Raw genomic sequence first — 15,392 nt, 5'->3', positions numbered from 1 at the left:
AATGAAGCAAAACATGAATCATCGATTCACAGAAAAGAGTGTAAAGCTTCGGGGGTCTTGTCGGGGTATCTTTATCAAAGAACTTGCATCACAAAGAATATTAGAAACCAGCAAATAAGGTCAATGTGTCGGTTAGCGTTTCGGTTGCTCTTGAAAAATAAGTCTTAACATTTCGATTAATCGATTGGTTCATTCAAATGTTTTGAGCTCTGCTTAGAGCTGAATTCCTTACTACTATCCTTTTAACATGCCGGATAAAAAATAACACGGTGTAGATAAATTGTTCGATTTGCGGCAAACGATTTCAAGTTCAAATCGCTGAACTGTCACAACAAATGACATGCACCAATACATACGGAGCAGTCTGCGGAGTCGGAGCAAACAGGAATGGAGTTCGTGTGACGTATCGCTGACAGAAGAGTAAAGAGCGTCGATGTAGTCGGTTCGCTTCGTTCGTGGGAGAAAGAAACAGATCAGCACAGTGGCGTTTGCTGAGGCACCCGTAGGACTTCTGGGAACGGGCAGGCTAATGCAGAAAGGCGTTTCCAGAACGAAAATGATTTTCCGCTCAATTCACCGGGACGGAATGAGCTCTGGGTCCACTAGTCGAGGTTAATGCCTGGTGTTAACAGTGTGGATTGTACATTGTGCGGAGCAGTGATCGTTTTTTCCCCTAATTGTCCGTGATTGTTCATCTTCATACACTTGTTGCGTACGAGAATGTGTACTGTGTGGGTCGAAAATCGGACCTAAAGTGATGTGAATTCGTAACTACTGCAGTGTTGTGTTAAAAAGCATCGTGATTGGAATAGTTTTGGAGAGAGCTAATAGTAACAGAAGCGAAAAGTGAAGCTAGTTTCCGGGAAAAAGAAATCTTCCAATTTCGAACTACTGTTCCTGGAAGCGACGTAAAAACTGTTTCTCGGAATTTGACAGCAGCACAAGCCGATCTTACGCACACACTCGAATCGCCGATAGTCAGACGAGAGTGTGTTTTGGATGTGTTGTGTTTGAGCTGCGACGCTTTGCAATACGAAGTGCTGAACAAAACATAATACAGAAAAAAAGTGTAACACTACTACAGGTAAGTGAGGGCAATAGGCGGCTTCATACGAAAAGCTCCAGGCAAACGCACCACACACGCGCACGAACGCGCACACATACACACGAGTATCGCAGGCGTAAAAATAGAATGCTGATGTGTGTGGGCAGTGCATCGCATGGTGGTGTGCGTGCGATCTCTCTAGCATTGGCCGGGGTGATTTTGTTTTGATTTCGAGGAAAACATCTCCACTGAATAAACATGCGTGGTTGCTTTTTCTTCGTCTTCTTCGGCACTGTTTGCTTCGTGTTCTTGGTAATTTTCTTCTTCCATCATCGGTGTGGTTGATTTCACGCTGTGTCCAATTACCGAACGTGCCCTTTTCCAGACACAATTTCTGTACAGATGTTCAGCAGATGAATTTTACGGCCTCCAGTCTAGGACGGAATAAATTGCCACATGCGTGTTGTCTGGGTTGATTATGTGGAAGGAAGACATAGGAGTGCATTTATCCTTTTACGAATGCTCCCAATGTGCTTTCCCTAGAAGGTTTACAAGATTGAGAGAGATGACAATGATGCATCTTCGGACTACTTATCGGGAGAAGTACCTGAATTTATTTAGAGCAGTCAACATAAATTGAATTAGCTCCTCTTATTGAAATACGCACCGTTTCCCCCTGTCAATGGGTCCTTTTTATGTATGAAATAAATATATTTAGTGTTGATTGTTGTTTGTTATTTTTCCTCTTTTAGGATATAATCATCATGAATCGTATTGTGTTTGTAGTATTAATCTGCTGGGTGAGTTGCGTGACTTCAAAAAATCGACTCGAAAATGCCGCCGCGCTAGGATGTAAGTATATTGCTTGCAGCCTGAAATACAAGCGCTCACGTAATCGGTAATTGTAACACGTATCTTTTTTTCTTTTTTATTAGGGATAATTCCAACAGAACCCATTTACCGGGAGGTAAATGATTCTTTCTCGCTGCAATGTACGCTTAACATGCGTTCCGCAGAGGCACGATGGTCAAACAGCAGCAATCTCATGTTTTTCCAAGGCGATGTACCAGTACCGCGGGAACAAGTGAAGGTAAGCGCAACTTTATGCTTGTGTTTTACAATGTACTAACGTTCGGTGTGTACCCCCTTTCCGATAGATACTTAATGATTCCACCATTGAGCTTGTGGTAGAGAAAGCGGATCCGCACATGAACTTTGCATACACATGCAAAGTCAACGATACGCAGGGTGTGGGTATCCGCAGCGTCTATATTGGGCATAAACCGCGAGAGGTAAAGGACTTCAAGTGTCGTGCTCCGCTCTGGGATAAGCACATGGAGTGCACCTTCACACCGGACCCCAATTCCATGGCTGCAACGTATGAATTGGTGTTTTATTTTAAACCAATTATACAAAATTTCACCTGTAAACTGGAGACAGATGATCAGACAAATCTTACGAAGTGCATCATCAACGTCGATACGGGATATCGAAATGTCAACGAAAAATACTATTTTATTCTGACCGCGTCCAACCACCTGGGCACGCTAAGCCAACGCTTCATTATAAATCATTTCGACGTGGTTATTCCTCATCCGCCGATCGGGTGCGTTATCGAGGACGTAACGTCAAACAGCGCAGTACTTAAGTGGAGCAAGTGGTACAAGTACGATGGGTTCAGTCGAAATTTTATCTGCGAAGTTAAGCTGCTGTCAATTTTTGATAATAACGTATGGCGCACAGTAAGCAACGAGGGATTGCAGCTGAACCACCGGGTGTATACACTGCCTTTGCGGAATTTGCCGTACGCCGCGACACCGTACGACGTGCGCATTAGGATGCGTACCAACTCGACGGAGACCGGTAGTGATTTGTGGTCAAACCATACGAGCTGCCTATTTGACACCTTGCCCCGCAAACCTGATATGCCTCCGGAAGTGGCCATCGGCGCCTTTGAGAACTCGAACGAACACCATCTGTTCATATACTGGCGTGAGCTGGACGACTGGCAGCATAACGCACGCAGTGGATTCCACTACAATATCACTCTGATTGACCAGCACGGAAGAATTGTGTAAGTAATTATTGGAGATCATATTATCCGCTTTTTTATTTAAAGTAGTGGTACGCAAGCCAGTGGGTGTCATGAATTTTGTTTTCCATGGTTCTTGTTTGGGGCCATCTTGTGCCCAATTTTTACACCCGTATAGTGGTTGTCTGTGATGCAGATGTATGGGGAAGTTGTATTTATTTTATTTTTCTTGCTTGCAATTCTATACCTCACTTAGCGAACACCTTAACACCACCGGGGGCATGATCGATCGACATCATTTAGTTGACATGAATTACACATTCGTAATAAAAAGTGCCAACCCGGAAGGTATGTCCGAACAAGCCAGCAAGGTGTTTGTTCCAGCTCGTCGCCATCGCCTTGACAAGCCTTCAATCGACAAGCTGCTGTCGGATTCGGGCAAATTTACGCTGTCCTGGAAACCACCTTCAAGGATCCACTCTCCAATTACAAGCTACACCGTGTTCTGGTGCAATACGACTAGCAACTCTCCGAACGATTGCAATGGATCCATAAACTTTACCAGTGTTGCCGCCGACCAGACCACTTTCGTGCTGAGCGATGTTGGGTCTACGATTAACTTTGCGGTAGCTGCTAACGCTGGACGTGTGTCGTCGGGGATGGTGTGGGCAGCGTGTACAGCTACGCACAAAACCGACATTGGCAAACTGAAAACTATCTGGATCAGTGAGATGGATTCGTCGCAAATTCATCTCAAGTGGAAAACGGAATGCGTTGATGTGGCACATGTGGGATACATGATCTACTACTGTTCGATCTCGTCTCCACGTACGCTCGGCTGCAAGGAACCAGAGATGAAGATTAATGTGACGGATAAGACTCTGGACCACTTTCTGTTGGAAAATCTCCATCCATACGTGACATACAAAATTGAAATTGCCATGTACTCCGATACGCACATTGGGCCACGCAGCGTGCCGTTAGTAAATACTACTATGGAAGCAGGTAAGATCGTTTGAAATCCAATCAACTGTATTTGATGTAATGACGCATGCGTGGTATATAACGGTATTATGAACGCCCCTTAAATACCTGTGAGAAATAATATTGTGTTTTTTTTTCGTTATTCTTACTTGCAAACATAGCTCCATCACCGCCACGAAACTTAGTAACGGAAAGAGTAACAAATAACAGTATATCCCTCCACTGGGAACCTCCGGCACACATAAACGGTGGAAAGATGTTCTACTGGGTGTTTTACAATGGTCAATTTTTAAAGCATGATGTTGAGGAACCGAGTACAAATGTTACATTTACGCTCGATAATCTAGACGCATTCACTGAGTACAATATCACGGTCACTGCTGAAACGGTGAAACCTTCGAACAGCACTGAACCGGTGCATGCTCGAACGCTGGTAGGGAATCCGTTAGTGATCGGACAGCCGAGTACGAACAGCTCGAACGATTCCAAGCTAACGATTGGATGGAACTCGCCGTCGAAACCTTCTGGCTGTGTAGAGTTTTACGAATTAAAGGTGAAAGCCAATCAGATAATTGTGTACCAACAGCGCAAGACGGAATGTCAACTGAGGGAACCAATATGCCAAAATCGAGACAGCTCAAAGTACGAGTTTCTGGTGCGCGCAGTAAACGTTGACGTTACCGGTCCGATAAAGACTGCTTTCGAGGAGCTGTCGTGCAGTGATCGCTGGACGGAGCTGAATAATATGTGGCCCGAGCTAAAACGCTTCGTAGCGCACGCAGAATGTGGAACGAGCGACGCGATAGCCATGCAATCGAACGGATATTCTTGGCTTAGTGAACTACCACCTAATATTCGTCTACACTACGGTCCGTGGTCTGAACCGTTGGCACACTGGTGTTCGATGGAGAGTAAGAACACGTTGGCACTTTTTATCCTGGTAGGCATTGCAATTGCCAGCGGTATAGCGATGTTTAGTTACTCGTACGTTAAGGTGAAGCATGTTCTGCAAGTGAAGGTTATCATACCAGACGGACTGAATGATATAACAGGATCCGGCAAACCATCCGGTTTTGGCGCTGTTATTGGGCCAGCGGGTATCATCTTTACGGAACATCACCGCGTCGATCACATCATAACGGGTGGTTCCACCAAAGAGGCCAGTTACAGTAAGGAGCAGAATCAATGTCTGTTACCGTCCTCGTCCTCCTCGGGTGGTAGTATAGCCGACCTAAGCAGCCATGAGCCACGATCTTCGGCAGACTATTGTAGCAACAGTGGATGCTGTGAGGACGACAGTACAAGCTTTTACGATCAGGAAGCAGAAAGACAAGACCTACACGGGGTGAGTAAGGCCATCTTTATTTGTCAAATACATCTGTACACAAAACGAATAGTACGCATAGTATGTATTTGTGGGAAAAAAACTAATTTAGCAAATCTTTTCATCAATTTGAAACCACAGTACAGTGACGATACTACGGAATCTATAGAAAATAGCCACGAAACGCACCAGGGCAGTAGTACTAGCAGCAGATCGGCAGCAAACGATGATTTGGGCTCATCTTTTGGACGCACCAATCTTGGAACCGTGAATCATCTGCCAATAATGCCTGTAACATCGATGGAAGGCAAGAGTAGTCAGAACAGATCATCATCGGCCATGCCGATTACTGTCACTTCAGGCTACGTTCCAGCACCGGTAGTTAATGTAAGTAGTGTAGTGTGTATGCAAGGTGTTCTAGTTGCATCAGCCGATTCTTGAACGATTGTTTGTGCTTTCCCTTTTGCGTCTTAATTTGTGTTTAGACTGTTAAACAACCCATCAGCTCAAATGGCTACTTACAAATCGGAGCCCTTAATAACGGTGGCATGATGGCGCCTTTGGATACGATGCAGAAATCGTACAATGCTAAAATGGCAGCCGCAGCACCAATATCAGGTAACATGACGTCGCAATGGCCACTACGATAGTATGGATTAATGACAGTTCGATTTGTTCGTTTCTTCCCCACAGGATACGTGACGCATAAACAGTTATCAGACTATGGGCAACATTTGAAATAATTCGTTAAACACAATGGATTTTACAAGAATGATCTTTATCTTAAAAAGTAGTTATGTTTCCATCGCAGGGAATGTCGAATTGTGGCAGCACCACCTTCTGGGTGAAAATGTTGATTAAGCTTGAATCTTAAAACGAGAAATAGTGTTACCCCAGGAGCTTTGACCCGTATGCTCGTATTCCTTAAACACAGATTTTCTCTTACATAGTCACAACCGCTCACTTATACACACACTCACACCGTCACAGGCGCTCACAGATGGATTGGGAAATTAAAATGAGCCATTTTATCACGGTTGTTAAACCACAAGTACTGCTGGATATGTCAACTATATGTCCTTAAACGATAATATCATTATTAGCGTGCATTGGTTGATATCCCCATCGCCGACGAATCATTAATTCTTGGTTACAAGAATTGATCTCAGTGAAATTAGGAAATCGCTCAGTGCGAATAGGTGGTAGAGAGGTGGTCAAGGGACGTATGCATAGCGGGACGCTTTTTTATTTCTTTGCTCAATTTAGGACCGATGTAACCGATGTGAGCCACGGAAAGAATCCTATTCGTACCTGTATGTGTTCGTACTGATGAACAGCAACACAGAAGATAGCCGAGCTTAGTGTTTAGAACTGACGAACTAAACAATCCACCAGCGCGCACACACACACACACACACTCCCCACACACCCACAATCACTCATGGTGATGGTCACCAATTTTGTCGTAATCAGGTATAATAGACGTATTTGTGTATGTGTGTGTACATGTTAAATGGGGTACGGTGTTTATCGCATTCACCTTTCACCACAAATCTCATCTATGCGACCTATTAAAACATCCTTTTCCTGAACAAACTTAGCTGTTTTTCGGGCCCCGTGTGTACGTGGGGGGGGTCTCTTTTAGTTTTTATTCAAACCACTTGCTGTAAAACTACTGTGTAAATGATGTGTGAAAGGTCTGAAAAATAAAATGCCATCCGAAGGACACGATACTTACAATCATATGTGAAAACGCTTTCAATTTTGTCCCGCCAGCACACATCCTGGTGTCCTGTCCCGGTTGGGTAAGTAATAAGGCATGCAACGGGATCGAAAATGAATGCGAATTACACAGTCAACGCCTTCTTTTCCTAATTTATTTTATTTCCCATTCTTCCTGTATTTTTGTAACCTTGGGCTGCGCATGGCTTTTGTTCAGAGTATTAAACATCTACTTGTTCAGTGTATTAAACAAGAAATAAACGTTCATTAATGCTAACATGGAACCACATCGAAAATGAAGTACGAAGAGGTTAATGGGGGGGGGGGGGGGGGGGGGGGATGGTGGTATGCATTATTGTGGGAAAACTCTGGTTGGTGTCTATTTGTTTGGTTTGCTTCTTTCATTTTTTTTAAACTGTTTTGAGATTACCTACAGTTGTTCTGTTTGTTTAATATTTCTTTGGTGAAAATCGTCTGTGTTTAATTGTTTTCTTTGTATTTTTAACGTTATGGTTCTCTAGTTTCGTGGACGACGGATGAATCTATTGGTGCTAGACTTATAAAACAGGGTTCAACCGTTGCACAACAGTTTTTTTTGCAAAGGCTCAAAATGTCCATTGTTTTTATGTAATGTGAAATGTGCTTTTTTGTTTATGCGTTCAGTACTTTAACTTGGCTACGAAACGATTTTATTTAAAAATAAACTATTTGATTTTATTCCAGTTCATGCTTCGCATCCGCCTCCCGTTCGTTTGGCTCCCAGCCTTCCGGTAAAACCGGTCAAATAGTACTTGGTAAATTAGGCTCTGCCTTACGGTAAAACAGTAAAACGCGTATAAATTTACGTTTTGTAACAATTGCGGGTGCGCTTGCTTTATGACCGCGTGCCAAAAACTAAGTAAGTAAATAAGTCCTCTTCAGGTGCTTCTATGCAGTCATCTCGCGACAAAAGGATTTTACACATACACACACTACTCATTGTGTGGAGTTTGAGCTCAACGAATAAATCGATCGTTTTGCTGTTGTTTAAGTATATAAATGTATACATATATGGTTTTTAAAAAGTGTTTGGCATTAGGTTTCGTTTGATTTAATCACACCCACTGAAGGGTGGCGCCTTTTAGCTACGGGTGTTTTTTTTTTGTTTTGCCTGTTTTACTTTAAATTTGTTGTCCTTATACTTATGACTTTATTTAAGTGCTTCCGTAAAGAGGCATTCTTTTTTAATTAGTTTGGTCCATTAGTGGTGGTAGAGAATTGCTATGTGGTTTTGGTTATGCTTTTTTTCTCTCATCCTTTTGTCTAAGCTACGTTGCTGGTTTTTGGTATTGATGAACGGTGTTGCTGCTGCTCTCTACATCTCTTCATACTGCGGGGGGATCTTATCGGGGACTGGCACACGGCACATACCGTTGCATACTTTTCACGCTTGTATGTAGCGCTGCCGTCGCTTTTGACACTTTTCGTATGCAAGATAAATCAATGCTAACGTGATTAGGATGGCGATGGTGACCGCCATCCCGATGCTAATCCATATGATTTCCTCATTTATCCCGCCATGGTAGGACCGCCCTGGATGCGTTTAGCAATGTTGAGCGCATTGAGCAAACCAACGTGTGTAGGAGGGGAAAGGAAGATACATTTGAGAAGAAAGAAAATGGTATTTAGCATTTTGCATAAACAGTAGGCCAAGCAATCACAAAGTAAAGCATCACCTCCAGTCCGGTAATTTGAAGAGTACCCGATGTTCCCCGTACCAGCCACTCTCCCGACGGCCATTTTGATTGTTTACTTTTTCCGCAAAATCCTTTGGCAAGCAGTGGCGTTGTTAGTGCGTTAGTGCAGCAGACGGTAAGGCTGGGTGGTGGGCTTTCCGGATGAGATGCAGTTCTGCTCGGGATGCAAGCTCTGATGCGTTCACGGTATTCTGACACAATTTTTTTTTTGGGATAACATATAAGAATGAATAAATAATGCAGACTCAAAACGCCTCATACTGTGTATCACTCACGGTAGAAAGTGGCAAACCAGTACCATTAAAGAAACACCTCAATTGTTATTTGGCCCATTGCGTGTGCTGCTATCGCGATAGTTTGGCACATGGATATTTCGTCCCATATTTGTGTTCGCCTTCGATTCACTCAATTTTAGTATCAACAGTTACGTTAATGAAATACGATTCTTACAGCACAGTATACCGCAAATGGCAGAATAAGTATAAACGGTTGGTAATAGTTAAATCTTAGCAAAAGCTAAAAATGACGTATATCGGAAAATCGTTCCATGTAACTGACTACGCACAAGATGTGTGTGGGTTTGTTTTTTTGCTACATTAAATTCGGTTAATAACGATAGCCAACATGGGAGAGGTACCTGCGCAGAATCTTTCGCCTGGAGGTTGTAGGTTGTAAAGATGTGTTCACATCCCAATCCAAGAGAGACACAATCCTGGCAAGGAGAGAATGCTTCCGGAGAGCATCCTGATATCATGTAAGCATGAATGTTATCTTCCCGTACGGGCATTTTCATTGATTCACGGCGACTAGGAACGTTTGAAATCAACGAAAATAACTGTTAGCTTTTCTGTTGCTGCTGTACACATTCCAAGGTCCCTTTGCTATCCTATCCTTTAGCTATGAATTTTGGTTTGATTCTGTGCTGCTGGTGTCATAGATCTGTTCTCGTTTACCTGCCATTGGAGTTTATTTGTATGTTTTAAGCAAATTATATCAGATTTTGTACTAGTGCATACGAGAAATAAAATACCTTGGAAATAGTTACCTTAACATCAATTGTTGCAAAATTATTTGTTATTCCTATATTTTATCAGCAAATAAACTGTGTACTCACCTTCCCGCTCAACAACAAATAGTAATCTTGAAGTGTGTAACATAGATGAGAACAGCATGCTTCGATCATTACTTTTCTGTTTATTGTTCCTTATTATCAAAACGCAGTTCCCAAACAAATGAGTACAGGTCTGGCTACGAATCTCGTAGTTGTAATTGTACGTTGTTTGCTGGATAAACAATACATATCCACTTTACGCTCAAACTGTACCAAACATTATAATTTCTAGAGCAGATGATACGCTTTACACGATACGTAGATGATCAGCGAGCGACAACACATCCACAACGTTGCTTCAAATCCATGTAAGCCGCACATCGACTATGTCTCTGTCTCCGTTCTGTAGGGCTACGATCCGTTGATACAGCTCCATTGCCGGACCGAGTTTCAGACCGAACCGAGACAGTACATCGGTTTTACGCATCAAAAGCAACGAAGGGCCATCGATTTCCTGCAATACGTAAACGGGCACAGATGTTGGGTTTAGTATCGCATTGCCTTTCTAATCAGCCGCTGCTGCAAGGCGTCTTACCTGTTCTTGAAAGATATCACCCCATGCCTTACAATGTTTGCTAAAGAAGCGGCAAACGTCGTCGCAGGTCCAGTAACGTATTTCTTTCCTAGACTCATCGGTACCTTCTTCGTCGTCATCGCTTTGGCCACCTTTTGTCGCTGGGCCTGCGGAAGTGCGTTTGTGCAGCTCGCTCGTCTGCCCGTCGTCACTGTCCGTGCTAAGCTCGTGTTTAATTGGAACCGACAGCCTTTCATCTGTCAATGCAGTATTCACATTCCCCACATGGCCACCGAGTTCCATCTCGCTGAATCCGGCGAAATCATGCTGCTGCTTATTGTCTTCTTCATCCAAGTCCTCTTCTTCCTGCACATCGTGAATATCATCATCTTCTTCCTCTTCTTCCGTAGTTCCGCGGCCACTGCGTGGTTTGTTAGTACGCTTTTCCGCTTGCGCCTGCTGTTTGGTGGTGGTGGTGGCGCTGACCGTTTTGCTTTCTGTCTTATTTACAAGACACGCAGAACAGGTCCAGGCTGTTGTGGGTGTTTTGCGAGGCATTCGGCCCGGACCACTTCGTCCACATTTCTGACATGCACGGTATGACGAGGTCGATGCCGTGCCACGCTGCCCAGCGGCTGGTATCGCTGCCGCTGCTGCTGTTGCTGCTGGTGCTGCTGCTACTGTTGCTGGTGGTGTTGTGGTTGGCATCTGATTATGATTGCTCGAACCATCGGTGGGCGAAGGCGATGAGGGCGTTGCTGTACGGTTTGATTCCGATCTGGGTGTTCCCGTTGCAGCAACATCGTTTTCGCCGCGACGGTTGCGTTTCCGCGGCACATGATGATCCGAAGGATCGAACACTACTTTCGCTTTCTGTTCAAGGGAAGTTAATTAAAATGGATACATTAAATGTGCGTTTACTACTACAATACGATAAAAGCAACAAAAAAAAACTGTTGTTTTGCCTAACATTACCTTGGTGCGCGATCCAACGCGAGCTGTTATGCGATCACTGCTGCTATCATGATCCACAGCAACTTGCGACGATTTGCCCATCGTTTTGCTACTGGTGGATGTTTTCGCTCTTTTTACTCGTTTTAAATTTATCACAACCCTAAATGTTACAGAGAACCGGATTCAACGTGCACCCACGTCACGTTGACCTCAAGACTGCGGTATGATGTGCAGTGCAGGAGCAAGCAAAGTGCAGGAGCAAAAACACTTTTCACAACAACTTCAGCGAAAGCATCGGATGCATCCGTTTGTCACGATTACGATCTGCTGCCCGACGACTGTGCCAATATCCTAATGCTCCCAATATTACACTGCAAACTATTAATCTGTGCTGCTGGTAGATGTGCTCCCAAGAATATACCAATTTCAAAATGATACCATTTTGACAGCTGCGCCAAGAAGGAGAACGTAATTGTTGTTTCTGTTTTGGTACGGAGTAGGCCGAACTGACAGGATTGGTAGCTAACAGTATCCGTCGTCAAGTGAGCGAATTTTGGATTCCAACAGTATTTTCATCAAAGTTTTACTCATTTGGTTGGTAAAATGAGCAATGTATAAATGTTATTTTAACACAGTCTCGCTTTGTGAATCTCGCCCATACTAAAAAATGCCATAATTATCTTGCCAATAAAACTACAACGTTATTGAAAAGCATCAGCATTTAACAATAAATGCACCACTATAAAAGTAATCTAACATATCAGTATCAGGAAAATCTATTACCTTTGCATAGATTACAGGAAAAATGAATTGTAATTTTACATTTTGCCATCGTTGATTTTCTGCGCACATTTTCAAGGAAGATTATCTCAAATATTTCTACATTTTACTTAAGGGCTCTACTCAATGTGCTGTGTAATACATTTTCGGAAATCTTCGGCAAATTCTACACGAATCTTTTAGACCCAGGTTGGAGAGCACTGTTTTTAGACCAACGAAGTTTCGGAATGGAGCTACAATGAATAAACACACACACAACACCGATTCAACACCGTTTCAAAGTTTTTTTTTAATTGAGTAACGACTGCTAATGATCCATCGCATGTTCCATGTCAGCCATTATAATTGTCAAATAATAGGAAATAATGGAAGGTGTAAGAGCATGGACCAAAGATCGTACATCTTCGCAAAACGCAACGCTGTTAGGGATTTTAAAAGATAAAATTATTCGACGACTGGAGCCATTTGCTGCCGCACGAGCTTGGTGGAGGATCGTCGTAATCGTCTGACTGGCGTCGATTGCCTCCACTTCCGCCGAATGATAGCAGCGGTAGCTTGGAGGCTTTTTTGTCCCGTTGCTCCTGCACTTCCCGGTGGTACAGGAGATTGTCATCGCGCACAAACTCCTGCAGCCGAATGGGCAATTCGTTCAGTGCCGGAAAGCTTTCGTTCATTCCACTGCTGATTTCGCCATACGATGATCCGATCGGTTGGTCCGCACTGCTTGCGGCGGCTTCCGTTGCTTCCGACGCGTTGTTCGTGACCAGTTGGTAGAACAAAATGTACGGCGTGTTGGGGCTCGGTATGTTTTGCAGCTCGCTGGTGGTGCATTCCGTTACATAGTTGTCGTTAAACTTGAACCACGTTCCCGTACCATCCTGTGCGTAAGTGTAATAGTGGCCCGAGTCCATGCTTGTACCGTAGTGCACTACAACCGCGTAGTTGCGGTAGTGCAGCTGGCGACAGTGGCCTGCCTCATCCGTGATGGTAAGCGAAATGTCCTCGTTGTGCAGAATCTTGTTCATCAGCTTCGCCCGCAAGTTGCGGCTCTGGTCGTACCGGAAGTGCTTGATCGTCAGAATAAGGTTTTGAGGCGGTACGGCAACGGTCACGGAACGTTCGCAATCGCGCAGCTGCCGGCAGCGATCGCAGAAGTACTGGTTCTCGCCCACCAGCTTCTCGGAAGAGCAGAAATAGTCGAGCAGTTTCTGTACAGAATGCGTACCATCGCCGGCGGCCGACAGATCACTATCCTCCGGAAAGGACAAATCGAGCGAACGGAACGTCTCGGTAGTGTGGTTCGTGCTGTTGCAAACCGTACACAAACAGCCAACGGACAGCTGTCCTTCGAAGGTTTTCTGCACCAGCGTTTTGGTGCTGTTGGTGGCAATTGTTCCGCTGCCGTTCGGTGAAATCAGCGCCGAAGTGTTATGCTGCTGAGTAACATTGCCATTTAAAATCTTTTTCTCCTGCTCATGCAATCGATCTAACAAATAGCTTAGAAACTCGGAGGAATCCTGCTGATAGCCTGGCGCGAAACCGGGTGGCCTAGTCGAGGCGAGTACCGCACGCGGGGTCAATTCAGGCCGTCGTGAATGAATCAAAAGAGCCAGCAGCTGTTGAATTTCGGAGAATGGCGGTGCGTCGATTTGCTTCAGCAAAACTTCCGTGCAAAATCTAAAAAATAATAAAATAAAGTAAAATACATACATCGTGCGACATATGGGAAGGTTTCTTGATAGAAATGGGTTTACTGACTGTTTGGTCATCGCCAAAGCTTGCACTACGCTGTTCATGTAGCAAGTATTACCCAAATTAACCAATCCTACACGGGCATTCGAACGGGTCAAACTATTGTCAGCGTCCAAAGCGTTATCGTAACGCTCGGTGCAGGAGTAGCTTAAACGACTATTATCCTGCGAAATTAGTCAACATTCGGTTAATCGCGAAGCTCTCATTTTCAAATAGCAGGCGGTGTTTACCAGTTGCAAGTCTCCGCAAGCTTCCAAACAATTGATCACTGGCCCGACCTGCTGCTGATAGAGCGGAAGCTGCATCACTTCCTTGCATTGCTTCAGCTTATCCTTCCGCACACTTAAAATGCAATTGGTTCGGCCCTTCGCCTGCAAGAGATCCCCATTAGAGACACATGCATGCGAATGAGTGTTTAACATCACACACGATGCTACCAACTTACCATCAACCCTTCCACCATTTGTACGATCCAAACGTTCAAATTTGGTGCAAAATTTATCTTACACAGCCAGTCAATGAAAACGGTGAGAATTTTTCTGATATGTTCGTCGATCATGTTCTTGGAAAGAATCCACGCAACGCCCTGTTGGGGATCCATGAGCGCCAGCATGATCGTGGCAAACGGCGAGGGGAGTTTTTTCACCGACAGTGCATCGGCCGTGTACATCTTTTCGAGGCAATCCTTCACCAGTTCGCGGAACGCCTTCCGCTCAATCAGCTGCTGGAATTGTTTGGTAATTTTGTCGGCTAGCGAACGAAGGCTGCGAATTTCTTGCTTGGTCGTCGCATCGATTTGATCGCCCACGAGCAGGACCACGATGTATTCGCAAATTTTCTGATATTCGACCTCGGTGAGAAAGTTTGCATCACCATTGTTGACGCTTTGGAGCAGCAATTGCTCAAGCAGCACACGCAAGGCAGTAGCTGAACTACTGCCACCATTCCCAGAGCTTTGGAACGACGAATCGGTTGTGTTTTGGTTGATAGCCATCCGAATATGCGTCACCGTTCCGGAATACGAAAATTACGGAGCAATAATAGGGATAGCTGCGAATGCGATCCACCACACCAAAGTATGCCACCAAATAAAACTAATCAATTTACTGCTTCTGCTGCGACCTTCCTCTTTGTATGGGTATAATAATCACTGTTGTGTATTCAGAAGAAAAGTAGATTTTACTGTGTTTTTTTCTTCTCTCTCCCTACTTTGTCATGCGAAAATTGCATTCGAAATGTCAAGCGGGTCGTACACTGTCAAAATGTGCAAACAGGAGGTTGGTCCAGTGCTTGACTTTGACGACCACATAAACTGTCGGATTTTGTTAGGGTTTTTTTGTTTGGGAACTGATGATGAACACCGTAATAAATATTGTACAAAATTACGATCCGTACAGGGACATTATGTATTTTGATTTATACATTGCTTCGATTCAGG

General features: G+C 44.1%; 4 protein-coding genes across 6 annotated transcripts; 1 reads left to right on the top strand and 3 right to left on the bottom strand.

The window, feature by feature from the left end:
• Positions 1-389: 389 nt before the first annotated feature.
• LOC1279513 (cytokine receptor) lies at positions 390-7,130 on the top strand. The gene is made up of 9 exons (XM_061661849.1): positions 390-1,084; positions 1,798-1,897; positions 1,981-2,135; positions 2,203-3,119; positions 3,334-4,082; positions 4,223-5,406; positions 5,527-5,772; positions 5,871-6,003; positions 6,079-7,130. The coding sequence occupies exons 2-9, from the start codon at positions 1,810-1,812 to the stop codon at positions 6,126-6,128; spliced, it is 3,522 nt and encodes a 1,173-aa protein (XP_061517833.1). The 5' UTR covers positions 390-1,084; positions 1,798-1,809; the 3' UTR covers positions 6,129-7,130.
• Positions 7,131-7,248: 118 nt separating this feature from the next.
• On the bottom strand, positions 7,249-9,479 carry LOC1279512 (uncharacterized). 2 transcript variants are annotated; one of them, XM_319239.3, is made up of 3 exons: positions 9,142-9,479; positions 8,823-9,034; positions 7,249-8,679 (listed from the first exon to the last, which is right to left on the bottom strand). In XM_319239.3, the coding sequence occupies exons 2-3, from the start codon at positions 8,884-8,886 to the stop codon at positions 8,531-8,533; spliced, it is 213 nt and encodes a 70-aa protein (XP_319239.2). In that variant the 5' UTR covers positions 8,887-9,034; positions 9,142-9,479; the 3' UTR covers positions 7,249-8,530. The 2 variants fall into 2 exon arrangements, with proteins under 2 accessions (XP_319239.2, XP_061517845.1); XM_061661861.1 differs by having other exon boundaries at positions 9,119-9,478.
• Positions 9,480-10,017: 538 nt separating this feature from the next.
• Positions 10,018-11,961, bottom strand: LOC3292124 (atherin). The gene is made up of 3 exons (XM_553983.3): positions 11,444-11,961; positions 10,490-11,341; positions 10,018-10,408 (listed from the first exon to the last, which is right to left on the bottom strand). The coding sequence occupies exons 1-3, from the start codon at positions 11,522-11,524 to the stop codon at positions 10,253-10,255; spliced, it is 1,089 nt and encodes a 362-aa protein (XP_553983.2). The 5' UTR covers positions 11,525-11,961; the 3' UTR covers positions 10,018-10,252.
• A 505-nt stretch (positions 11,962-12,466) lies between these two features.
• Positions 12,467-15,193, bottom strand: LOC1279511 (ubiquitin carboxyl-terminal hydrolase 35). 2 transcript variants are annotated; one of them, XM_319238.6, is made up of 4 exons: positions 14,400-15,193; positions 14,185-14,325; positions 13,961-14,118; positions 12,467-13,879 (listed from the first exon to the last, which is right to left on the bottom strand). In XM_319238.6, exons 1-4 carry the CDS (start codon positions 14,946-14,948, stop codon positions 12,634-12,636), a joined length of 2,094 nt encoding a protein of 697 aa, XP_319238.5. In that variant the 5' UTR covers positions 14,949-15,193; the 3' UTR covers positions 12,467-12,633. The 2 variants fall into 2 exon arrangements, with proteins under 2 accessions (XP_319238.5, XP_061515327.1); XM_061659343.1 differs by having other exon boundaries at positions 12,467-14,118.
• Positions 15,194-15,392: the final 199 nt, after the last annotated feature.

The sequence above is a fragment of the Anopheles gambiae genome, chromosome 3, assembly GCF_943734735.2.
Source record: "Anopheles gambiae chromosome 3, idAnoGambNW_F1_1, whole genome shotgun sequence".
NCBI classification, from domain to species: domain Eukaryota; kingdom Metazoa; phylum Arthropoda; class Insecta; order Diptera; family Culicidae; genus Anopheles; species Anopheles gambiae.
Note: the sequence above shows the minus strand (reverse complement) of the source record. Positions and strands in the feature narration are given on the sequence as shown.

What these genes read in the sequence shown, in the direction of transcription:
- LOC1279513 (XM_061661849.1), top strand. Translation starts at nt 1,810, where the DNA reads ATGAATCGTATTGTGTTTGTAGTATTAATCTGCTGGGTGAGTTGCGTG. An exon ending in GACCAGCACGGAAGAATTGT is followed by an intron (nt 3,120 to 3,333) that starts GTAAGTAATTAT and finishes TACCTCACTTAG; the next exon opens with CGAACACCTTAACACCACCG. An exon ending in AAATACTACTATGGAAGCAG is followed by an intron (nt 4,083 to 4,222) that starts GTAAGATCGTTT and finishes TTGCAAACATAG; the next exon opens with CTCCATCACCGCCACGAAAC.
- LOC1279512 (XM_319239.3), bottom strand. Translation starts at nt 8,886, where the DNA reads ATGGCCGTCGGGAGAGTGGCTGGTACGGGGAACATCGGGTACTCTTCA. An exon ending in TTCAAATTACCGGACTGGAG is followed by an intron (nt 8,680 to 8,822) that starts GTGATGCTTTAC and finishes AAACGCATCCAG; the next exon opens with GGCGGTCCTACCATGGCGGG.
- LOC3292124 (XM_553983.3), bottom strand. Translation starts at nt 11,524, where the DNA reads ATGGGCAAATCGTCGCAAGTTGCTGTGGATCATGATAGCAGCAGTGAT. An exon ending in GCGTTGGATCGCGCACCAAG is followed by an intron (nt 11,342 to 11,443) that starts GTAATGTTAGGC and finishes TCCCTTGAACAG; the next exon opens with AAAGCGAAAGTAGTGTTCGA. An exon ending in GTGATATCTTTCAAGAACAG is followed by an intron (nt 10,409 to 10,489) that starts GTAAGACGCCTT and finishes TACGTATTGCAG; the next exon opens with GAAATCGATGGCCCTTCGTT.
- LOC1279511 (XM_061659343.1), bottom strand. Translation starts at nt 14,948, where the DNA reads ATGGCTATCAACCAAAACACAACCGATTCGTCGTTCCAAAGCTCTGGG. An exon ending in AAATGGTGGAAGGGTTGATG is followed by an intron (nt 14,326 to 14,399) that starts GTAAGTTGGTAG and finishes GATCTCTTGCAG; the next exon opens with GCGAAGGGCCGAACCAATTG. An exon ending in CTTGCGGAGACTTGCAACTG is followed by an intron (nt 14,119 to 14,184) that starts GTAAACACCGCC and finishes CTAATTTCGCAG; the next exon opens with GATAATAGTCGTTTAAGCTA.